The following is a 24833-nucleotide window of genomic DNA, read 5'->3' as shown; positions in this document are numbered from 1 at the left end:
AATTATGGCAGCCTCTTTGTCTTCAGCTTTACCGAAAGGTGCTGTTTCAGAGTCAAAGTTAAAAACCCCAGACTTTGTTTTTAGCTGTTGACTCTTTTCCAAGAGGGAAATTGCTGGAGCGGCATTAGAGCTGGGACTAATTAGCAGCATGAGACAGGAGTGAACCGCACTAACAAATGGGTCTGCAGCTGCAGGAAAACAGGGAATTGCACTGGGGTGGTACCAGGGGCTTTGACATCGAAAGCACGTTCATTTCCTTCTTCCCAAATTTCGGCTAATGCCCGATGCTAGCAAATGCTGCCATCAACACAAGCAGCCATAAGCATTTGCTGTACATCCCTCCTGGCTTTGGGGGTCAACACCATTATTTTACGTTTGCAAATGGAAGGATCAGAGGCAGGATCACACTGTTGCTCCAGGGTCTGAACCCCATGGGTTCTTCCCAGATGCCAACCTTGAGCATCAGGAGGAGCACGCTGAATGAGAATATGCAATTCCACCACCACCGTGGTTAGAAACAGAGCTGCCGGTTACTTACCACGTAAGAGACTTGAGTTAAAAGCAGTAAATAATTCATTCCTCGCTCAAGAAACAAGATGATCAAGAGGTGATCATCTAAGCTGAAAGACAAGTTTTTGGAAACAAAGTCATGAAACTCGAGGTAAGGAGAGGATGGAAAAAAGCATTTTGGAAACTTTGAAACAATTTATTCAGTTGTTCTGTACAAGATTAACAGTTTTTATACCACCCCCACTATCTTCAGCAAGACAGTCCCAACACACACAAAAAAAAAAAAATAAAAAAAATAATAAACCGCAGCTCTTACACCCGAAAGGAACTGCCATACTACGTAAGTGCCATGGGAGCCTCGCCTCCCCACACCGTCACGAAAGCGTTGCAAGTTGCCCCGTCAAGGCAGAGATGCCAGACCCCTGGCTCCCCGTCAGCTGTCAGGTCTCTGCGTGGTTCTGCCTTGCTGCGACTCTGCTCCGTACCATTCACTCATTCATTATAGCATGTAAAGAAAAAAAATATCCCACAGAATTTCCGCCAAATAAACATTTCCCTGAGGCAAGAGGCTTCGCTAAATTCCTAGAAGGAGGGCATTCTGCTCTGGCCACGCACACGGGTGCTTCCCAGCAGAAGCATTCAAGTGAAAGCAAAGAGAGGGAGTAGAACCAGTACCTCGAGTCACTCGCTGAGCATCCCGAGCCTGCCGGGCGTTTGACCCCTCTTTCAGCTACCATGGGAAGTTGAGGGTGCAAAGTACCTCTCAGGATTAGGCCTTCAACGGGAACCATGCGACATCCACTGCTCAGAGTCCATCCGTAACCGCTGTGCTTAGTTTTAATAACACAAGTTCTGTCTTTGGCTCTTTTGCTACAACCTAGGTATTTTCTGTAAACAAATGTTAAATCTGAGCTGCATTTCATTTTTTTTTTTTAAATACAAACAATGCACTGATTTTGGGAAATTACGCATCAGCTCAAATTGAAAACAGTCCATCTTGGATCTGACCAAAAATGGGGAAAAACTAAAGCAGATATTCGCTGGTACACTCAGTGTCAGCATCCTTCCCCAAAGCTCGCGAAGGAAGGCTGCAGGCTTTTGCCTGAACTACCAGTAAAGCCTATGTGGATCAGCCCTTCCACTGCACGATCCAGATGTGGCTGCGGGGGCCTGAGAAAAGGCAGGCTGGGGGAAGAGCAGAAAATCAAAGCCCATAAAGCTCAGTTGGAACCCACAGCCTGCCCTTAGCTTAGAGAAGGATTTAGGTCTAAGAGTTAAAAAAATTAAAAAGACAAGACACACCCCAATTCTAGATGGTCCCCATTCCTGCAGCTGTGACGAGCACATGATCCTAGTGCAGAAATCATCGAGGAGAGCAACATTATTCTCTGGAATTTGTTTGACTAGTAGTGACCTTGGTTAATCTAGATCATTCCCTCTGCCCACCGAAGAGATCATAACTGACGACCCTAGGAAAGAATGGCTTTAGGGGAGGGTCTGGAACCCGTCTGCACAAACTCGGATAAGAACTGGTGCTCTTGCTGGATTTGGTACTGTGTTCACAGTCACCGAGACACCATTGAAGTCCAGACAGTGCAGCTTTTTTTTTTTTTTGATGTGCAACCATAAAAAGCTCTATTAAATAAAACAGAATACATTTTAAATACAGAATGATTAAAAAAGGGTTGAGGAGCACACAAAACAGGGCTGAAATGTGTGTCACTAGTCCATTCTTGCTCCACCATAAAAGGCACTGGAATTATGTCTTCCTATACATGTGACATGCCGAGAGGTGTCCCATTCAATCCAATGCATTCAATGGTAATGAGGATAAAACTGAGCAGGAGGAAAAAAAATAATCCAAAACCCGAAAGAAGTCGAATTCTCAAAGTCAATGACTGCATCTAAAAATGTCTCTCTAAAGAGTCTTCCTTCTCCTCCAGAGGGGAACATCAGGTGGTTCGTTAGATTCACCACACAGGAAACGTTAAGTCCTCCGATTAACTGTAGCACAGTTTTATAGTACAATTGAAAAGTTAGTCAAATGTCTTCAGAAAGCACTGGCAGTGCTAGAATTATCCAAGTAAATCCAAAGCAGAAGAAAGAAGCACCTTTCCTACCCTCCACTGGGAGACCAAGGAGGCAACTGGACTTGGAGGTACTTGGCAGACACGGACACAGGTGGGTGGGGATCCCCTGCAAGAAAGCCAAGCCACCCGAGTCTCCCTGCAACTTCTAGCTCCTGCCAGTGCCCGGGAATGCGAAGGGCAGCAGCAATAAAACAGTGCTACAAAATGCTTCGCTCATTAGGGCATGGCTCAAGGTGGCCCTTTGTGTGGGGCTTCGCTCTGAAAGCCTCTGAGCAAACGCACCAATGAGCTCCTCACTGCGGTTCAGTCTCTCCAGTTGTCATGAGATTAAAAATATAAAAAAAAGAAAAATTTAAAAAAAAAAAAAAAAAAAAGACACAGCCGGTATCCAAAAGTTCATGACCTGTTCCTCTTGGTTTTATCCTATGTGTGCTCTAGCTCCCCTCCTTGCAGACGTCACAACTTGCGCTGCTGTGCATTGGACCCTTTGCCGTGAAGCTGAGAAGCATCTGAAAGAAAATAAAACCAAGTGGGAAGGGGGTTTGGCATCAGCTCCTTGGAGCTGCGTGCAGCTGGGGCAGCCAGATCCCTCCACAGAGGAAAGCCTACTTTTTCCCTTCCAGCTCCAAGGAATGAGGGGGTAAGAGGATGTGCCTGGAGACATCTCACAACAGGGAGCAGCTCTGTCTCTGCCCCTGACTCAGGGACAGGGGAAGCACGGAGGGTCTCTGTGGCCTCCCAGCAAAAGCACTGGCACAGATTCGGGTTGCTGGTTGACCAGCTAGCCTGTGCCCTTCCCTAAAAGCCACCCTACCACGTCTCCCCATCTAGGAAACTAGAAATACATGGTACTGGCTGCCTTGCTTCTAAAGGTGGTTCAGGTAACACTGTTGGTATGCCTTTGCTGTTGTAATGAAGGCTTTAGGTGCCCACTGATAGCAACAGGAATCACAGGAATCTAACCAGTGAAGTAACAGAAAGGAACAGACATGGAGGGAGAAGAGAAAATGCACCCAAGAGAGAAAAAGGAAGGAAGTTTAAGGAAGCAGAAGTTTTCCAGGAGCAATTAGAACTACCATCGGACTATTACGAACAAATGAGTGTACTGAGATGTGCAGTTAAGCAGCAGCAGCACCGAGCAGCGTAGCAACAGCCTCTTCTCCAGGACAAGGAAAGTTCATTCCATGCAAGAGCTCAGTCCCAGCACGTCGCATTTTGGAAGCGAGCAGTCGGAACCATCACCACAGCCCCAGCACACAGGCACCTCCACCAGCAAATGCAGCAGTGACAAACACACAAGCAAGCACTGGATGCTCCTTGCTCAAATGCTTTTTGATGAATGCTGGTATATAAGCACTTCTGTTTAAGACACTGACATTTCCTTGCATTTGTAGTAACCTCCCAATGCACCAGAGTCCTCGCCATTTTCAGACAAGCAGCTGTAGCCATTGGCTTATACAGCCAACCACAGTTTATGCCACAAAACAAATGAATGCATTTTAAGACTGTGGTGGTCACTTAAATATTTGCTGTCTTCTACAAAACACCACAACTGGTAATATTGCCAGAGACAACGGCACTAGGCACAAGCCCCAATCTTTATGTGCAAACACCAGGTGAGAAAGCGGGTCCCTGCTGAAGCTGTCTCAAGGGTCAGTTTTAATTCATTTATTCCTAGTCACCTTTTGTCTGCTCACAGCTTCTCACGCTGTCCTGCTTAAGAGCAGCAGCCCATCAAAAAATTCTTTTGTTATAAGCCCTATAATCAGCAGTGGAGTAACCACTCGAAACTGCCTCAAATAACGGGACAGAGAACTCCTCCTCAGCGACACAGATACATCTCACATCCCACGTTCAAACCAAAATCAATCACCTCGCTCTCCAGTAACTGTGACTTTACAAGCAGGAAGGAAGGGTCTGCCACACTGGTGGTTGCTGCTAGCACCTTCTGCTGCTCCACCACATCCGAGTAGCAGAACAACCTGCCTCGGACAAGCTCCAGCAAAAGAAGCAAAGACAACAAATTCCTTGAATTTTCACCGGTGCACAACACTCTGTTCATCACACCAGCACTGTGCTCAGCGGGCGAGGGCATGTTACCCCAGGAGTGCTACGGGAGGCCACATCAACCCCAGCAGTTATCCACACATCCAATGGCCTCGGTGCCACACTATTGGGCTAGCGCATCCGCTCCTAAATCAGGCTCGTATTGCCCAGGACGACAATCACAACAAGCTATTACGACAGGGGCACTGAACTGCACCAAAGACCTAAAGATACTTGATCAAAGTAAAGACTCTGATCAAGAGAACAGAAATAGCAATTACCAATGGAATAAGCAACTCCCTGAAGGAGATAAGGCCCTGCTGGCCCTGCATTTCAATTTTCTGAGTGCTGCATGGATCCCCCTTACTTCTCTCCTTCCTCCACAGCGCTACACATTTACACACCCTCACAGCCCGCCAGGCAGGACTCCCTTTGCAAGCAGAGAAGGCGTTCGTTAGAAATCTCTCGGTTTATGCGTTGCTTCTGCAGGCATCAAACTGGGGCAGGATCAGGCTTCACTGCAAAATCACCGCGCTGTCAACACCAAGTACAGCAGTCTTCATTTACACTGCAAACTTGTCGCGAAGGAGATGCAGGCAATTAGCTCAGAGCACAGACACAAGACATTCTGGGCTGACACATTTTATGTAGGTCACCAGAAACAAAACTCCACCGAGCCAGAATATTCATTCCTGGGCCGTCCTGGCAGACTGTGCATAAACATGTACAGCTTTAATCCCGGCAGGATAATTCTTCACCACAACGCAAGCAGCAAAGCTGAGTACCTCCAGGAACCAACGCTTGCTACAAGCACCGAGGGCTCATCGTTCCAGAAAGGCACAAGTTTGCCCTGGCTCACTAAACAGTAAAGGACACGGGGGGGGGGCTACGCCTCGTGTTGTACCTCGGGGAGGCCGCAGGTTTTAGCGACAACCGTGCCGGTCAGACAACGTCGACAACGACTTTGCTTTCACCCCTAGAGGAATTATCTGCCGAGATACAGGATGACTCACGACGCAGAAGACAAACACGACGGTCTGACAAGTTACCTGGCAAACTTTGCGGTAAATGAGTGGACAGGGCAGAATGTGGGAGTGGCGCTGCGTGGTGGGGGCTGGAGTGCAAGCCAGCTAGAAGACCTAGAGAGAAAAACAAAGAAAGGAGAGGGGGGGGGGGAAAAAAAAAAAAAGAAAAAAAAGAACAAATACACATCGAAGACAGAAATGAGCAGAAGAACTGCAGCAGTTAGCCTATAGTTCAGCTTCCAGCCATTGGGACTTCTGGGCTAGCTGTAAGGATGTGCCCAAGGTTCTCCAAATGCAACTGCTGGAGATATAAGTGCACGAACTACAGCATGAAGCAACAGCCAGAGAGATGGGTAGGTCTGCAATGGGTTAACACAGCAGAGCGTTGGCATTCTCGTTACCGGACGGCACAAGCACAAGTAACACACACATGCGTGAGGATACTCACTGTGGCCAAGGCCATGGTGGAAAGTTCCTGGAGCAGGTCCCGTCACTATTGCATCCTTTGATACTCCTGCTTTTGGGGAGGAGTCTGAACTGAAGGAGATGACATGAAGAGGGAAGGAATGAATAGGAGAGATAATACCTAGTGGGGTGGAGCTCAGGGCAGCTGGCAGCTTTGGATTGCTGGACTTGTAGGATGGAGCCAGTACACTTAAGGAGGAAGAACTCGTTAGCAGCACAGCTCCACTAGTTCCTTTCTGAAAAGCAACAGAAATGGTCAATCAGGAGCAGGAAAACCAAGGCACAGCATCATCCATACTTAAAGAAGAGCTGCAAAACACAGAGCGCTCGAGCATTCCTCCTTGCAAGAAGTGCCCTCCCCCCGCCAGGGCCCACAAGCTGCCAACTCCTGAGGCCATCTGGAGGTGCCCAGGACATGGGCAATCCAGCTGGTGGCTGCTATGCTCTTCTACATGTGACCATACTGGATTTCACTCTGTTGTTCCTTTACTCTGGAACTGTGCCTCCATTAGGCAGAGGAAAAGCTTACACACTGCCTGTGAGTTCCAGGGAGGATGCTTCCTACTCACTTCTCGCAGCATGTCACTGCTGGCAACTCAAGGCACCAAGGTTTGGCATACCCCTGCCCCCAGGAATGTTATCAGAGATGTCTCCCACAGAGAGACACACCACTGGGAAATGCTTTTCAGCTCTCTGCCTCAGTAACAGATGAGGTACACAGGCTGAGCAGTACGTGGTTTTCAGGCCCATTTAAATACACTCATTTAGTCGCCCAGCTCTTTCTACGTGCCACAGAAGGCAGGTATGAGCGGCCAACAACAAATTAATACAACGGCATTAGGAGTGATTACTTTTTTGCTATATGTGAAAATTAAGTTCCTGATACCATTAAACACAATGGCTGAATAATACGAGTCTGAGTAAGTAACCCAGGAGGCCTTCGTGAGACATTACTGAACAGTATTTTGCTTAGTTGTTACTTTAAGCTGAAAATGAAAGCTTGAATTCTGGAACGCAAGCCCATGGCAAAGGCCAGGACTTCCTAGCCTAAGCAGCCAAGATCCAGACAGTCATTCAAGAATTTCAGGAAATTCTTTTGAAGTCATCGCTTCGCGGCAGGTCTGATCAAGTTAGGAGACGGCCTGACACAGCGCCACGCGTTCTCCTAGGCCAGCACACCCCTGCTTACCGGCACAGAGGTAGAAGATGCGGTGCTGCTAACAACAGCTGGCTTTAGGGAGGAGGTCAGCAATTTGGCCACTCCTTGAGTGCCCCCACTAGAATCTCCGTTTGAACCTCCAGGAGGTGCCACCAGAGTCAGCTTCTGCGAAACAGGAGTCTTCTTCACCGAGGAGCTGGAGGACGGGCGGCTGGATGCCTGGCCCAAGGAAGGGTTCTGCACACCGGGCAGCAAGCTCCCAGAGGAGCAGCCCTGGTTTGCAGAAGCTCCAGATGAAGAGCTGCTAGAAGAAGCCCCATGCTTGGAGAGGGAACCAGAAACGAAGGGCGACTTGTAAGATTGTCCTGAAGAGCTGGAGCCACTCGAGTGCTTTCCTGTGTAGCTGAGGGATGATGAGGATGAGCCTGGGCTCTTGTGGGAGCTGCCAGAGTTTTGGGTGCTGCCTGGTGATGCAGAGGAATGGAAGCTCTGAGCTTTGGTTGATGACTTGACCTGCTGGAGGAGGGAACGTTGGGGCAGTGGGGAGGAGGACTTGGGATTCTGGAGTTTGACAAACGGAGCCGGGGAGGTGAAAGTTTTCTGTAGCTGGCTGCCTGAGTGAAAGACCTTCACCTGAGACCCCGGCACTGGGGTGGAGGTCTGAGGCCCGTGGCTTGGCCGGACCAGGCTGTGGTGTTTCTGTTTAGCCTGGTGTGCATCAGGAAGGATTTTGCTGGGGGAGGCTTGGCAGGAGAGCTCTTTGTAATTAGAGTTCTCTGCCTTTTTATCTTGAGAAGATTGGCCCAGTGCCAGGGCCTGCTCAGCCAGGAAATTGAGAGGAGACTGGAGGGAACCAGAGGATGATGTAGGGGAAGGGTTGGACTTTGGAAATGTCCTCTTCTCCTCTGAGGATGCAAGAGTTGGGATCTTCTCTGGTGGAGCTTTTGAAGCTCCAGGAAGAGTGAAGTCAGGGCTCCCTCCCGCTCTGCTGTTCAGCACAGCCAGTTCCTTAGAGACTGCTTCGAGGGAGGACGTGGGATTATGAATTAAGTCCTCATCCAAGGAGTCATCCATGAAGGTAGCAGGAGCGCCAGTGCTGCTGGCTGCTTGGGCTGTCCCAAGGGACAAGAGTTCTCTGGTTTGGGCACTGATGCCCAGAGCTCCTCCCTGGGGCTCTGAAGACAGAGCTAAGGTGCTGCTTGAGTGCACTGAAGGAACAGAAACTGAAACCTTTTTATCTGGCTTGCAGGAAGATTCCTGGAACAAAATTGCAAGAGAAGGCAGAGTCAGAACAGAAGCAGGGTTTACTGCTGAAAAGGGAAGGGAAGGTTCCCAGATTTGGGGATAAAAGACAGAACAGGCATGTCCTGTGCCTATTGGCTCCCCGCCTCCCTCCCAACTGCTGCTGCCATCAACTTGAGCTGCTGTTCTAGTTGGTTTTTTCAAGCCCAATACGAGAGCTATTTCACAGTACAACTTCCTTGTACCTAATGTATAGACACAAGGCTCAAATCCAGGATTTAAGATGGCAGACGCTTGACTCTTGGTGTATGTCAACCATGAGAACCAGAAAACAATGAACTCACCTTCACTTTCACCTTAGTAGGAGCTATAACTTTCTTCTTCGCCCTGTTTTGAAAGAGACAAAAGAAACATGGCTCACTGAATGCCCGCAGGGAAGCATCCAATTAGGGAGCACACTTGGGCCCTGTTAATGATGATCCACTGAGTCTTTTGCAAAGAACCGAGGGAACAGAGGCAGCATCTCAGGTTGCTAGGATTCAAAACCGTATGACATTTAGTTGCTGCTCTAGGAAGCCCCAACTCCCACACAGGGGAATGAATTAGGGAGCGGAGCAGTCTTGAAATGGTAGCAGAGCAGCGAAAGCACTCAACAGACACAACCTGCACCGGCCGCAGGGCTAGGAGCTACCACAGGAACCCACTGCTGACCTAACTAGAGCAACACCCAGAGAGAAACTGGTACAGAGACTGTTCTGGAGAAAAGTTACACATTTCTTTTAGGTTCCCAGAAGAAGTCAAGGATGCAAAAGCATCTGCCAAATTCACGGAAAATAGATCATTTGGTCTGGTCAGATGCAATCTCTGGTACAAGACATCCCTGAACTGCTGGAATGATATGGCTGAGGGAAGGATGACTCTACACTCTATTTCATACTCTCTTTCTCACAGTCCCCCTCACTCATCCAGTGCCAAGAACAGGACTGTCTGTCAAACAGACATCAGCCTAAGTCCGTATCGTCATCTATTATAGACTGCCAGCAAGATCCATGGGACCCTTTGGCATTAAAGCACCTGCCCAGCTGGATTCCGATGGCTCTCTTGGTTTGCCACCCACAAGCCTGTTGCACCCACCTTCACTAGCCTGAGCTCATTGTACCCCTCCTTTAACCAGGCAACAAGAAAGAGGGAATCCAGAATCCAGTAAGGACCAACTGAACAGGTAGCAATAGTCACAGTGCTGGCATCACACTCCATTTTACATTGATCTGCCTCCCAGGGACTAGCACAGAGGCCTGACTCCAGTCTGTTGAACAAGGGCAGGAGGCAACCTGGCTTCAAAGTTCTTATCTTGGAGCTTATTGTAAGGCTATAGCCCCTCAGGAAGGCTGTTGCTGGGAGATGTCACACACAAACAACTACTCTCCCTAGACCTCCTCAAATGAAGCAGCGCCAAACTATCTGATGGGAGCCAAGCAAGCTCAGGTACTCCTGCGTGATCCACCCAGGCCCCAGGGAACGGAGTTCACCAGTTATCACTCCAAAGGAATGCTGCGCGATACTCACAGGACTGATGTGAGGTGTCCGTGTACACGCCTGCTCTCCTTAAACAGTGTCCTAAGAAGGGAAGAGAGCAATGAGAAGTGATATCCAGCAAGACCCAGTAGAGCAGCTGGGATCACTGGAGATAGAGCTGCACAGTACAGCAGGGGACTTGGTGAAGTTAAAACCACAGAGAGCAAACAAATAATCATCCCTTTTCCAGGAAAATCCTCCTGAACTCCCCCACGCAGTTCCCTCTCTGGGGAGCTATACTTGTAGGCGCTGGAAAGGCCATTAAGGCGGTTGTTGGACAATAACTAAGGAAAAAGTTCTGCCAGCTTAAAAAGCTGACAGCCAACTGGAGAGGCAGTACCACCGTTCAAGCTGGGCATTACTGCTGCCACAGATCGCCCAACAATGGGCAGATCATCCAAGAGCTCTTCACCAACTTCAAGGGAGAAAGGTTACCTTCCCCTGCCTCAGTACGGCGATACGGATGAGAAGCCTTCGCACACTGCGTGTCTCTTGCCTTTCCGTCCCCAGCAAACGGCTGAGGTGACTTCTTAAATCAACACAACCAGTCCTGTAACAATTGACCAACCACAACCTATAGAGCTTCATCCAAAACCCTTTACTACTGAGGCAAACTCAAAGCAGAATCTCACACAAACACAATTTCACCTAAACCAGCTGCCACCCAGCTGCTCTCTTAGCTGTCAGGGTGAGAAGCTTATAAATGCTGCTTCGATACTGGTATACGGAATATACTTCCCGACTGCTAGTAACAGTCTGGCAAAGACTTCTGTCATCCTTTTTATTTTAAAAAGGAAGCTTATTTTAACCTTATATTCCGTTAATCGCCTTTTGGCGCTACCTGAAAAAACAGAATCATGGCAGGGCCTCTCTGAACTCATACACAAAGGCGCTACTCTGTCCCTCTTCAAATTGCTCTTAAAGATGAGCTTCTGTGATCACGATGACAGTGAATCAGGCTAACTTGACCATAAAGTTGTTTACAGTTCTCCTAGCGTTGCCAATCCCTTCCCTCCCCTTCTGTGTGGCTGCCAGTCTCCCCTCAGTCTTTAAACCACAAAGTCACAGAATATCTCAAGCTGGAAGGGACCCGTAAGGATCATCAAGCCCAACTCCATCAAGTCCCAGCAGGAGAAGCCATTGTCCTTGAGCCATTGGAAAGCAGCCAGGGAAACCACTTTGATTCAGTCATTCTGTAGTTAACTTCAATGGAAGGCCCTCCTACGCTGAGTTTTAGGGGGAAATCTGTACGCCTAAGAACAGTTTCACCTACAAACTAGGGGGAAAAGATTTTAATTTCCTTTCATTCAAAGAAAAGAGCTTTTAAAACTTGGCAAGCTAAGACCCTCAAGCTGGTAACATCTTCATTAACTAAGTAGGAATCTGCACCCACCTCTTAATGCCATCATTCAGCTCCCGTACACTAAACCAACACGCTACAACCATGCACATTACTGTACTTCATGTGCACATGCAACTGCACTAAATGGCCATGGACTTTTCCAAACGGATCTGTAATGTGCTACTTGTACTTACTGCTCTTACGAACTGGTACCTACTTCTTGCTTTATCCCCCATGAAATCCAAAAAGCAAATCAGCAGAGAGAAGACGACAGCGCTGCCCAGCTCTTTCAATGCAAAGCGATATAAAGATTCCAGCAGTAAGACTCTACTGTTGTCCTTTCTTTAAAATTATTGAGCAAAACAAAGCAGGTCAGAAGCTGATGACCGTCCCAGCAGAATGCCTCTCTGCAGTTTGCATGGCTCCCTGCAATTGCCAGCTCAATGGCATGGATGATGGAGGGCATGAAAGAGCAGGAAACAGCAGTGAAGACAGCAGATAGGGTAAAGAAAACCACACCAAATTCCTACCTACTCTGCTCTCTGATGCGCCCAGTGCACGTCCAAAGGCCCTAAAACTTTCTGTTTTGCTTTCTTTTGGGAATATTCTAGGGAAGACTTCCCAAAGTGTCTGAAAAATGCATCCTTCATGAGACAGATTACAAAGCAATCCTTTGTAATACAGATTCAAGAAACCACAGGCCAGTCAGCCTCACCTCAGTCCTGGTTCTACCTTGTAATTGTCGCTGCCAGTGGCATCCAGAGGTCAATACGGGGGCCAAGGCTACTCAACACTGTACTTTACAACCTGGATGACAGCACAGACTGCACTCTCAGTAAGTCTGAGCGTGACACAAAAAGGGAGGGAGTGGGGAGAATACATTGGAGGGCAGGGCTGCCATTCACAGGGACCTGGACAGGCTGGAAAAAGGAGCCAACACAAACCTTGTGAAGTTCAACAAAGACAAACGCAAAGTCCTGCAGCTGAGATGGAACAGCCTTACACAGCAACACAGGCTGGGGGCCAACTGGCTACGTAGGAGCCTTGCAGAAAAGGACCCAGGGGTCCTGGTGGACAAGTTGAACATGAGCCACTGCTGCAAGGGTGTACTGCTGAGAGCTAACTACATACTCGCAAGTATCAGCAAGAGCACAGTCAGCAATTCAAGTGCTTGCACCCCCTGTTTAGCACTTGCGAGGTCACATCTGGATACAGCATCCAGCTTCAGGGGCCCCACAATACAAGAGAGATGTCAACAAACTGGAGAGAGTCCAGAGCCACTAAGGTGGCTGAGGAACAGGGACATGTGACATACAAGGAGAGGTGGAGGGAACTGGGTTGGCTTAGCCTGGAAAATGAGAAGACCAAGGAGGCACCTAATAGCAGTCTTCCACTATCTAAAGAGTGGGGGTGGGGGCAGGGAGCCACAAAGAAGATGGAGCCAGACCTTTCTCAAAGGTGCACAGTAAAAAGCAAAAAGAGTGAATATTCAGTTCAGTGCAGCAACGGGAATTTTGACTGGAAATAAGGAGAAAAGATTTCACGAAAAGTGATTAAGTACCAGAACAGGGGCCACAGAGATGCTGTGGTAATCTCCATCCTTTTCCAAAGCTCCACAGGACAAGGCCCTGAGCACTCTGGTCTAACTTTGAAGCTAGCCTTTCTTTGAGCAGGGGTAGGACTAATGACCTTCTGAGGTCCCTTATGACAAGGAATCCCTGGAGTACAACTTGATTCTTGCTCACCTGGCCTGCATCCAGCCTTTTGGCCAAAGGGGCTTCACCTCTCCATCTAGGAAGGTCTTCACATAATCCTCTAGAGACTGAGCCTTATTCTTGTCAAGGTCATAACCATCCAACTTAATCTTCACCAAGTGGCAAAGCAGCTCCCTGAAGAACAGGAAGATTTCAAATACAGTTATGCGGATTAACTTTCCCCAGCGGGAGGTCATGCTGTTCATCCGGGGCCGGGTAAATACGCCAAGACATGCCTGGCTCTGCCTAACGCCTGGCTAACAAAACCGACCCTGCACTGCCTCCGCAAGAAAGAGGAAGGGAAAGGCACGTTCCTCGCTCCATGCGTGCACACACCTCGATGCGCCAGGGGAGAAAAGCCTTGTCACCCCTTCCCATCCTGAAACAGCAGAGGTAGTAAACCAGTGCCAGAATTACAGGCGTCATTAACAACTGCCCCGCTGAACCTCTCTGCAGACCTTCGGGCTGAGAGGCAATGAGAAGGCAGGCAGTGAAGCTTGCTTTGCTCTAAATGAATTGGCCATCTATGGAGCAGCACCCCAATTTGTTCCAGAATAAGATGAAGAAGACAGCTGGATTGATTCTCATTTTATCCTTTGCCACTCTCTCCTTCACCCAGCACTCTGTTCTTTGCCAGACCCCTGGGTGCCAGGGGCAGCAACCCCCATGAGCTTTAACTGCTTTCACAACCACAAATCTGGTCTCGTTAAGAGTCCAGCCAGTAGAATTTCAGCAATTCAGCCAAGTTCCTTCTTTTCCCAAAGATCTGTCCCTCTCTTTTGGCCTCTGCATAGAGGCTTCTTAGCACTTCTCTCAGAGTTGGCCTGTGCCTGAAGTCAGCTTAGTTTTGCAATGTATGTACGGGTGAGATTTAATAAATGCAATAGTGGCTTCCATGAACAGCACAGTCTGTCGCAAACCTCCCAGCTGACTGTTACTACAGATGAGCAGCACTGCTCTGAAAACAAGATACGAACACTGAAATGCTTCACTTCCAGCTGCATAGAGTAAGACGAGTCATAAGTTCACTTAACGTCTAAGTTATGCAAACCTGATTTCATCATTCCATTGAAATTTTTTTCGTGGTCCCATGACGCGCTTCCCTCCCTTTTCTTCGTCCTCCTCATCATCAGAACAAACTCGATCTCGTTGGTCTTTGTCTTTTTCCTCTTCCAGCATCCTAAAACGGAGACAGATAAAGTGGAAGTCATTGTCCTGGAGATTCAAGGATTAAGTATCCCTGAACAACACTGTTCAGAGGTCCCAGTAGTCAATGGTAACACAGGCATGGAAAGAGGGCCTAAATCTCTTGCTTTGGGTGCAAGCTGAGCTAAGTGCTAAAGGTTAAGAAACCTCCCAATATTGTGTAATAGAGATCACAGGACCGATCCAGCCTGACTGTTCTCAGACTGCTGTGTTCCTAAAGACATGCCCACACAGAATTGAAAGACTTCAGCCAAGTTCTGGTCCCATCAGTGCTGCTGTAGTTGGCATCGCCATAGACAGCACACAGAACACACACAGCTTCATTAGGCCAATTAATGCCCATCAGCGGTTTCTGACTACAGAACAAAAGTAGGTGGTAAACTTCATGAGAGCAGCCTCCAGGTCACAGGGAGCCTGCTGAGAAGGGCTACAGATGCATAACAAGCAAATGGGGAGCTTACTTGGCAAACTTGGCCTGAGTGTGGGCTTGGCATTCCTCCTGGTACTTGGCCATCTGCTCTGGCATGGCCCTTCCAATGGCTTCCTTTAGCTTCTGCAGGGGTTCCTTCAATCGGCCACCCTAGAGCACAGCACAGAACAGACTGAAGCTCTGCGTGGCGTGTTCCAGCGAGACACCCAAATCTGGCAGGTTGAGACCTTGCCAGTTCTGAATCCACACCACCAGATGCAGTGCCCAAATCATGCTCAGTGGAGGACACCGCCACATTAGGTAGACAACAACTGTGCTCTGGAGATCAGGGGTAACATGCACACGAGACAGGGCTGTGCTGCCAAATCTACTCACCTGCTCGTAGAGATAAAGCTTACGGGCACGCTTGACCAGAGTGTCCTTACTGCATGGGAAGAAAGCAGCCAGGTGGGCATACACCCCTGAGCGGATTTGGCTGTTCAGCTCCCGGGTCTGCAGCTCTATGCTGGAGAACAAGACAAACACAGCATTGACCAGGCATCTGGCAGGGGTTCTCTAAGCAGCATAAATGCAACTCTGATGCAACCTGAGAAGCTGGAGGCAGGCAGAGAGGGACAAAGCATAAGCCAAACTACATGACAGTTCTTTAGATTTTAGAATCAACAGACTCAAGCCTTTTATCCCAAGCTAGGCCTTTCTTTCTAGTTTCAGAGTATCTGGAAAAGGAACAAAAGGATGTCAGCAGTCCCATTTATTCTGCATTTCTTCCTGGCAGCTGAAGTGCAGGAGTGTTGAGTGTCAGGCAATGAAATGAGACGTATACGCTGCTTATGTCAGATACCACAGCGGTTTGATGCAGGATAATATAGAATCAAACTTTATCCCTCAGGCTCAAACTGACTTGCCAGTGAGTAGATTCAAGAGGTCAGCATGTGCCAAAGCCATCTACACAGTTAGGTATAACCTAAGAGACCAGCTTTTTAAGCCACCTCTCAGTGTCAGTAAGTGATTGACACTAACTGATTCTACGGCACAGTCATACAAATCTATTTAAATCACTTCTGAATGTGGTTAAAGTTATCAGTGGGAAAACAGATTAGGATTGTTTGTGCAGTCAGCGCTGGAATGCTAAAAGGTGGTAATCACCACTTGAAATGAGAGGGCAACAGACTCCCAAACTTCCCTTTGGCAATTCCCTTCAAGTGCTTTGATAAACCTTAATGAAATTAAAGCCTCTGTGTAAGTATTACGCTGCTGTTGATCACAAAGCTGTGTGCATTCATCAGCCTTCTCCAGGCACTTGAAGAAGAATGAAACCATTATCGACAGCTGCGTGAAGCAACACTGGCGTTCTGGAACTGAGGGACTCAAAAATACAGAGCAGTAACGGAGTTCCTCCAGTTTGCAAAGAAAACCAGCTGAACACAGCAGCCCTATCTCAGTCATAAAATATTCCATATAGCATATAAATTAAATCGCAAAGAACACGCCTGACCTCTCCAACAGGGAGAGATTTACTGTTCTTGTATCTAGCTACAATCACAGGTCAGGTGACCGAATTTAAGTATCAAGCAGGTATCAAGCATCATCTTGATAACAAGAGGCCTGGGTACATCCCTTCCAACCTTCTCCTACCTCAGTTATACATCATATCTCAACTGAAAGCCATTTCCAGGAGACTTTCATGTTATCCTAGGCACGTTCTGCATGGAGTGCCTGTATAAGGACACCCCCACAACTCCTGCTAAACCTGCTCCTGAATTTACCAAAAATGCTCTGCCTAATATTCTCCTTTCCCACTCTTCTTGCCTGGCAGCACTTACTCCAGTATGATGTTGTTGATATCCTGAGTGAAGAATCGCTGTTTGCCTTCTCCCTCTGCAGCTCTGGCAGCCTGGAAATTAGGAAATAACACAAGTCGTCATCCGTTCACAGATAGAGGCAGGCACAAGCAACCAAGTGTTTTTTTAAACCACCTCAGAAGTACTGTAAAAGAAGGCAGATTTATTCCACCAAACTCTGCACCAGCTACCCACTGTAGATGGGCTAAAAACTGTGACAATCAAGAGACAGGAGAGTGTGTCCTCTCCTCTTACACCTCTTCACAGTCCGACCCTGCCATCTGAACTGGTAAGAGCATATCCTGCCTACAGACCTTCCCATTCTGGATTCTCCTGTGCAGATACACTGGGGTGGAGTGCACTGGAGTGAAGAGTCCTGCATTTAATGGGGCAAAGGAGATGGCTTGGTGGCCACTGGCTTCCACTTCCCAGGGGGAGAAGGGACAGTGGACAGCTGGGACAGTTCTAGGGCATGGTTTTAACTTCACACTAGAGCCATTAGGCTGAGTAATATGAGCATAGAGCTTGTCCCTGGAACAGGGAAGGGCATCCCCATCACATTTAATGAGGGTCAGGGATATTTATCATCAGGGTTTCTAGACCAGTCTGGACACTAAGCCAAGAAACCAACAGAAAGAGCAGCAGCCACGGGGGATATGTTGTTCCCAGTCAATACCATGGAAGCTAAAAAGAAAAAAAACGTCCTGTTCAGGAAGCTTCCTGAGCTATGACTGCAATACAGAGAGCTCTGTCCAAAAATCACACCCATGAAAAAAATGTCCAGCAGGAAAATAATTCCAAGAGATGAATGAGATAGTAGAAAATTGCCAAGAGCTTACATCCCCGCTCAGAAGAGACTGAAAACAAAGCTGGAATTCACCACAAGGCACCACGTCAAGTTAGTGATTCCCAGCACGGGAAAGGAGACCAGGAGAAAAGGGCATGATTTTGAAATCCCCCAGTTTAATACTTCAGGGCTGAGGCTGGTAAGTGATTAGTTTATGCCCAGAAGGAGTACATTCCTCTCTGTCAGCAGCAGGTCATAGGCAGCTGGTGGTATCAAAGGAGAAGGCTCAATGCTAAAGAGAATCCTCAACAGGAAAATACTTTTAGGAAGCAGAGTTAAAGTCAAATCAGTTCAAGTAGAAGAGGAGATGCCTGGAGGCTCCATTTAACCCAGGAGATGCTCCCATCTGCTGGGATGGAAAAGACCTGGCTCTCAGACAGAGGTATGGCACCTCTTCATTCCCACCTGCACCAGAGTACGTGTCCCAAAATCCTAACTCACCCAGAGGCTTCAATTTGTTAAATCTTGTATTTCTCCTTCTTGGTTTCTTTTCTTAACATACACAGTCCAGCAACAGGACAGACAGAAGCAGGAAAATCTAACCAGGAAAATCTGTGGGTAGTCTGCTATTACACTACCTTGCAGCAACATAGTGATTAACTTGGTATCACGGGAGCCTCTTTAATATTCTCCTTTAACTCAGATATAGTTCAGAAACAGATGTTTCGGTGTTTTCTCTTAACAGCCTGAATAGCAAATAGAAACATCCACGAAGAGCCCATTCTTTTTATTGGCTGTGGCAAGACTTTCTGCAATTCCTCCTTCTCATCCATCTGCTCACCACCATTATACACAACTTAAAATTTCTCAGCAGAACACACATATCTTTAACAAAAGCTTATCTTTAGTAACAGGAGTTCTTAAGAGATGCTTAAGTAACAGGTGCTCTAAATTGATGTGCCCCAGAATGCAGCACATACACCACCACAGACATCCAAGAGCACTGTTTACGACTTAAAATCAATGTTTAAAAGCAACACTAGTAGCAGGAACAAGACATCTCAGCGTTTGTTGACAGGCTGATGGTGTCAGCCCTCGCACCAGAGAAGGCGCACAGCAAGCCTGAAAGCGCACTTCTTCAACACGCCAGGAGAGGGATCCCTGGCCAGCGCCCAGTGCCCTTCCCTCTTCTCCAGAACAGAGGTTCCCAAAGCAGGTCCCAACATGTTGGAGAAGATGGGCGAGTCCCACAGGAGTCCGGCTGCGGGAGGAGCTATCGGTGAAAAGACGTGGGATCACCCTTTTGATATATCCCACTCCCTAAACAGTACCCCAACACTGAGATGTTAAAGATGGAGAAAGAACCCAAATTGCCAGCGACGCAGCGCCAACGCAGGCGATGCCAAATTGCACCCATGCTTCAGTGTGCCTGCATACGGCACAGCAAATGGTTCTAACAAATCCTCGAGCCCCATCCACAGGGCTTTTCATGCCACTGTAGAGCAGGTAACGCTTTCCAGCTGCACACACTTATTTTACACACAGAACACTGCACGCCACTTCACAGACCTCATCCTGACCATCACAGCACCTTAAAACTATTATGGTGGAATTTGTCCTTCAGCCTCATTAGTTCCCATTTTAAGTTCATTCACGTTAAATTGACTTTGGAAATTACCTCTTGCATCAGGTCGATACTTCGCCAAGAGAGCTAAAGAAACCATACTGACAGGCGGGATACTGAGTGTTACATCCAGTACATAACAAGGCTGAGGACTCTGACATTACCTGACATCCAGGCGTCCAAGAAAGTGACTTGGCCATGAGAGAAAACTGGATGACACAAAAGCATGATCCGACATGGCACTGTGAAACTCCCCATTGGAGTGTGCGTGGTCTCTGGGCGAAGCTACACAAACCCAGCAGAGCTGTCCCCTCTCCAGTAACCACACAGTCCTACTGCCCCCGCAACGAACTGCCATACCTGAGCCAGTTCTTTGATGCGTTTCTCCAAGGGGGCTGGCAGGCCTTCTGGGAGGGATGGCGGTTGCTTGAAATCCTGTTCCAAGCCCATCCCAATAGGATCACTCCCATCCTCCACATCAGGAAAGGGACTCCCTTCTGGGGATTCGCTGAGGAGCCGCTCCAGGTCCAAGTCAGTTAACGAGTCCATAGCTGTTGCGGCCTGAAGCAAGTCGTTATCACTGGCATGGCCAAAGAGCGAGAGCAAAGGGTCAGGCATCGCCTCTGCCTCCCTTGGGGCTGGAGCTTCTGCCGGTGAAGGAGTCGCTGCTTTCTGCTCTTCATCTTTTCTCTTCTGAGCATCCTTCTCCTTCTGGAACTTCTTCAGCATCTCCTTGACACTAAGAGCACCAGAGTATTTCTTCTTCTTCTTCTCCTTACTTGCATTTAATGCTGTAAAGCTGTAAACAAAGTACAGAGAAGAAAACAGAACTGAAGTGAATACAAGATTAAGGGGAAGAGACAAAGATACCTCATCCCCGTTCACTTCAGCCATACGCACCAATCCCCTGGGAAGTCTCAGCCCCTTAATCAATTACACCAGGAAAAATATGCTTTGTCTCTTAAGGTCTTACAGTCCTGCTGCTTGTTCGGCTTGGAGAAGAGAAGGCTGTCCTTCTTCACGGCAGAGAGGTGATGGAGTTTAACACATCTCCACCGAGTTATGCTCTTATTTAGCTATGTGCATTATTCCAGCAAGGAAGATTTGGAAACGCACAAACAACTAGCGCAGAGGAACGGAAGCAAAAGAGCGTTAGCCTGACAGCACCTTGATGCTTTTGGCCTATTAAAATCAGGAGAGCAAATTCCTTTTCCTTCTCTTCAGGCTCTCCAATATCAAGATGTTCCCACAGGTAGTGCCTAAACAGAGCTCCAAGAAACACCAACGTTGCAGCTAGCTGTGCCCCTCTTTGCTCAGCCACTCTTGCTGTGGAGCTGTGCTCCTGCCCTAATCATCAACTGCCTTTTTTCTCCCACTTTGGAAGCAGCAGTGGTTACCGGCCAGTGTTTATGCAGCACACACTACTCAAGCCACCCCCCACTGCAGCAGGTACTGCTGCAACGCAACGAACGCCACTGGGCACCCCGAAGCAAGGTGTCGAGCAGCAAGCGCTCCCTCCTGCTCCTTACCCAGCTTTTGGAAACTTGGACTTTTTGGATTTCTTTTCCTTATCATAAGAATCATCTTTCTTCTTCTTCTTCATTTTTTCACCTCCATCTTTCAACTTCCGCTTCTGGACAGGATCAAAACCAAGTCACAATCAAAGCATCTCCTACAGTGCTACCCGCACCCCAAGAATCTGAGAACAGCTCCTGCCCCACTGGGCACATTAACCCAACCCCCATACATCCATCGCCACCATTCTGGCACAGGCGCTCTTCAACATTTCACAGCACAGCTAGCTTTTACGCTAGCCCCTTTTACGCTTCAGCATTATGAAAATAGGGCTGTCTCCAACAGACATTGCCCTGAAGAGGAGCACAACTCTACAGAGGAAATAATTGAGAAAGCTGCCTTGCTGACCTTGGGACACTTCTTCTTCTTCTCTTTAACATAGTCATCTTCAGATTCAGATGCCTGCCGAAACTGCAGTGTTCCTGAGTTGATGTAAAACCCTCCATACTTCGTAGTAAGAGAAGCCGGAACGAGCTCATCGTACTGGAAATAACAGAGAACAATCTCTTGGCACTGTAAGCTTTGTTACTTTATTCTGTGGCTGAGCGGCTTGGAGAACGGAGCAGGATCTGCGCTCCCCAAGAAGAGACGGGGCTGTGGACACAAAAACCTGCTGACCAGCATGCTCCTTCCCCTGCGCTTGCCCCAGGAGCTCTCCTTCCCCTGCGCTTGCCCCAGGAGCTCTCCTTCCCCTGCCCCAGCACACTCCTGCCTCGCACCCAGTTCAGGTTCTCCCCAGGTGCCAGCTCAGCCACCCCCAGAGGCTGCTTTTAACCGCTCCCACTCCTGCCCCAGTACTCACCGCTTCAGAATTATCGATAAAGGAGTCCGATTCGTCATATCCATACCCCATATCAATCAAGTCCTGAATACGGTCCTTTCTGCGTCTCTTGCCACCCTAAACAACAAAAGATTGACGGTGCGTTCACTTTTCTTTTCCAATTACCACGGGGATGGCCCCAGTACAGGACACTGACATCGTCTCCAGTACAGAAGAGCAAATGAGATCTTTTTTGCTCCTAGCAGCAGCAGAACCAAAGCAGCGTTAACTCCCATCACACTGGAATCTCGGGATAGGCTAAATCCAGTTTTAGGCCTTGTCATGCAGAATCAAAAGCGGTGCTGCCAGATGAAACAGGACGCTGGCCTGCCAGACAGGCTGACTGTGTGCCAGCAGGCTTTACGTTGGATTGGGTCTGCACCCCTTTCAACATTTCTGCCAGCGCAGAGACAGATGGTTCTTCCCTAACTGCTATAGAGTCGGTACCAACTCGGTACTACATGCATCAAACATACATGCAGTGCGTTAGGGTGACCCATAGGTCAAATTCATATCACACGACAACACAGCAACTCGCTCTCCAAAAGCGCCAGTTGTAAAACATAGAGTAGTTTTATTGCTGTCTACTGAAGTAAAGCGAGAAGAACAGAAAGGAAAAGGGCCAGGCAGGTCAGCGCCCCTCACGCTGCCCAGCACAGCACTTTCCGAAGGGCAGCAGCCTCACCAGAGCACTGTACTTACAGACTTAACAGATTACATCGTGCCACAGCTGCAAGGCCTAGAAATTAATTTTTGCTTCGGAAAATTAAATTTCCTAAGTTACATTAAGATAATGACATTTGCCACTACAAGTGAGAGCATCATTCATTTTAATCAGACTGTCATCTGATTTCAGAACGCATCTGAACTATTTTTGTGGACCACAGCCCTGAGACAGAAAAGGAACAGAGAAAACAGAACCTTCCAGTCAAGACGGAGGACTGCAGGAGAACAGGAACATAACAGCCAATGACCATTACTAAAATAATACTGGTTGAGAGCCAGACAGCATTGCCCATTCTATGGGATAACGTAATAGAAAGAAGAAAAACATACGTATTTTTCTTCAAATTTCCTAGCAAGAGCCTCCACTTTATGCCTTTCCTTTTCGTCATCATTAAAGGGATCAGCAGGGTCCTTCTTCTGTAGAAATAAAAGAGACAAAACCATCAGAATCAATCCTGTCACACTGCCACCAAAACCCCATGCATTAAACCATCGCAACCAGCACATCCAGGCAGAAGCTCGGACAAATCAACGGGTAGTACAGCATTTAGTACAGTACTGTTCAATGTCTTCATCAATGACATCAGCAGTGGGATCCAGTGCACCCTCAGTGAGTTTGCAGGCGACACCAGGCTGAGCGGTGCAGTTGATGCACCTGAGGGACGCAGTGCCACCCAGAGGGACCTGGACAAGCTGGAGAGGTTGGCCCATGTGAACCTCATGAGGTTCAACATGGCCAAGGGCAGGGTCCTGCACCCGGATGGGGGCAACCCCCGGTATCCATACAGGCTGGTTATGAAGGGATGGAGAGCAGCCCTGCCAAGAGGGACTTGGGGGTGCTGGTGGACAAAAAGATGGACACGAGCCAGCAGCGTGCACTCACAGCCCAAAAGGCCAACCGTGTCCTGGGCTGCATCCCCAGCAGTGTGGCCAGTGGGGCGAGGAAGGGGATTCTGCCCCTCTGCTCTGCTGAGACCCCCCTGGAGCCCTGCGTCCAGCGCCGGGGGTCCCCAGCACAGGACAGACAGGGACCTGCTGGAGCGGGGCCAGGGGAGGCCCCAAAAATGATCCAAGGGTGGAACCCCTCTGCTATGGGGACGGGCTGGGAGAATTGGGGTGGTTCAGTCTGGAGAAGAGAAGGCTCCGGGGAGACCTGACTGCGGCCTTGCAGGGCTTAAAGGGGCTGGGGAGAAAGGGGGGGACAGACTTTTTAGCAGGGCCTGTAGCGACAGGACAAGGGGTGATGGTTTTAAACTAAAAGAGGGGAGATTCAGGCTGGATATAAGGAAGAGATTTTTTTTACGTCAAGGGTGGTAAGGCACTGGCACGGGTTGCCCAGAGAGGTGGGAGATGCCCCATCCCTGGGAACATCCAAGGCCAGGTTGGACGGGGCTCTGAGCAACCTGGCCTGGGTGAAGGGGGTGAAGGGTCTGCAAGGGGTTGGACTGGGTGGCCTCTAAAGGTCCCTGACAGCCCAAACCGTTCCATGACTCTGAGAGCATCTCTAGATTTTGGGTGCTCCCTCAGCTACTTCTGTAAGTCTCTCTGCTTCTCCTCACTCTCAAAACAAAGCAGCACGAACTGACAACAGACTGCTAAACAGTTCTGAAGAGCAACAGTAAAAGCGAGAGGAACCCAATCAACTTCCTTTTCACAGAAAAGCACCCATAAGACAAAGTTCAGATGCTACAGAAGTGTGCGTGCCATCACGCCCTGAGAAATTACTTTCAACAGGCAAACAGAATTGCCAGACAACACCTGGCAGCACCACGTCCACCACACAGGACGAGATGCCAAGCACTAAGGTGGAAACATTCACGTGCAGTGGAGCAGGGTCCCCAGAAAGATACAGGCACCTATCGTAGGAGCATCTCTCCTCCTGATGCTCTTTGGAGAAAGGCCGCTCATAGCTGCTAGGGAGCCAGGTACCAAAAATCCCTTTGGATCAAGCAATTCCAAACTAAACAAGCACCGTTTCCCCCCAGCCACGAGGACACTTACCTTGTCACCTGAAGAACCACCTTTTACTTTCCCTCGACAACTCTTCAGAAGATCTGGGTAGAAAAATTCCGGACAACGTTTATGGTCTGGCTCAAAGAGAGTGAGTGTGATTCGAACGGCTGTTGCAGCCGGTTCAGAGTCCTGGGGCTGCTCTCCATCGTCTTTCCGAGACCTCTTCAAGAAGCTGCTGCTCAGAGGACCGTGGAGAGTGGTGAACGAAACCCTGTGGGGCTCCGTCATGGCTACGGCCAAGTCTTACCAGTCCTCATGGCATAGTTCCCATGGCATCAGAAAAGGTCTGCCCCAGCTGCACAGGTCTGGGTTTCACCGGCTGGTTAAGGATAACGGAGGATGCTGGAAGCGGAACAAGTCGTTGGGTTTTGAAGTTTTGTTGGGAAGTGACAAATGCCCGCGCTGCTAGCGCTTGCTGCAATCGTTAAAGAGAAAGAAAGCAGTCAGTCGGTCTGTCCTCGAACCAGAATTCCCTCCAGCGCTGGCAGCCACCACGCTGTCGCTTCTGCCCGCCCCCGATCTCGATCTTCGCACCGCTCCGCTCCGCTTCCGAAGCCTGAAGGAAATCCAGCTGCCCAGGAAACCAAACGACCCCGCCAGGCT

General features: G+C 48.7%; 1 protein-coding gene across 8 annotated transcripts; it reads right to left on the bottom strand.

Annotated features, from left to right (window-relative positions):
- Positions 1–538: 538 nt before the first annotated feature.
- Positions 539–24827, bottom strand: UBN1 (ubinuclein 1). 8 transcript variants are annotated; one of them, XR_004842157.1, is made up of 19 exons: positions 24219–24827; positions 22548–22634; positions 21474–21569; positions 21020–21154; positions 20626–20729; positions 19457–19895; positions 16668–16738; positions 15220–15349; positions 14876–14994; positions 14260–14388; positions 13200–13343; positions 10104–10154; positions 8882–8924; positions 7326–8552; positions 6120–6372; positions 5696–5785; positions 1186–3109; positions 827–1001; positions 539–620 (listed from the first exon to the last, which is right to left on the bottom strand). XR_004842157.1 is itself a non-coding variant. In XM_009639853.2 (17 exons), exons 1-17 carry the CDS (start codon positions 24456–24458, stop codon positions 3057–3059), a joined length of 3411 nt encoding a protein of 1136 aa, XP_009638148.1. In that variant the 5' UTR covers positions 24459–24827; the 3' UTR covers positions 731–3056. The 8 variants fall into 8 exon arrangements, 1 of the variants encoding a protein (XP_009638148.1); XR_004842159.1 differs by having other exon boundaries at positions 827–1398; positions 1813–3109; XR_004842156.1 differs by having other exon boundaries at positions 827–3109.
- Positions 24828–24833: the final 6 nt, after the last annotated feature.

Source organism: Egretta garzetta, unplaced genomic scaffold (genome assembly GCF_000687185.1).
Source record: "Egretta garzetta isolate BGI_Z169 unplaced genomic scaffold, ASM68718v1 scaffold140, whole genome shotgun sequence".
Classification (NCBI taxonomy): Eukaryota; Metazoa; Chordata; class Aves; order Pelecaniformes; family Ardeidae; genus Egretta; species Egretta garzetta.
Note: the sequence above shows the minus strand (reverse complement) of the source record. Positions and strands in the feature narration are given on the sequence as shown.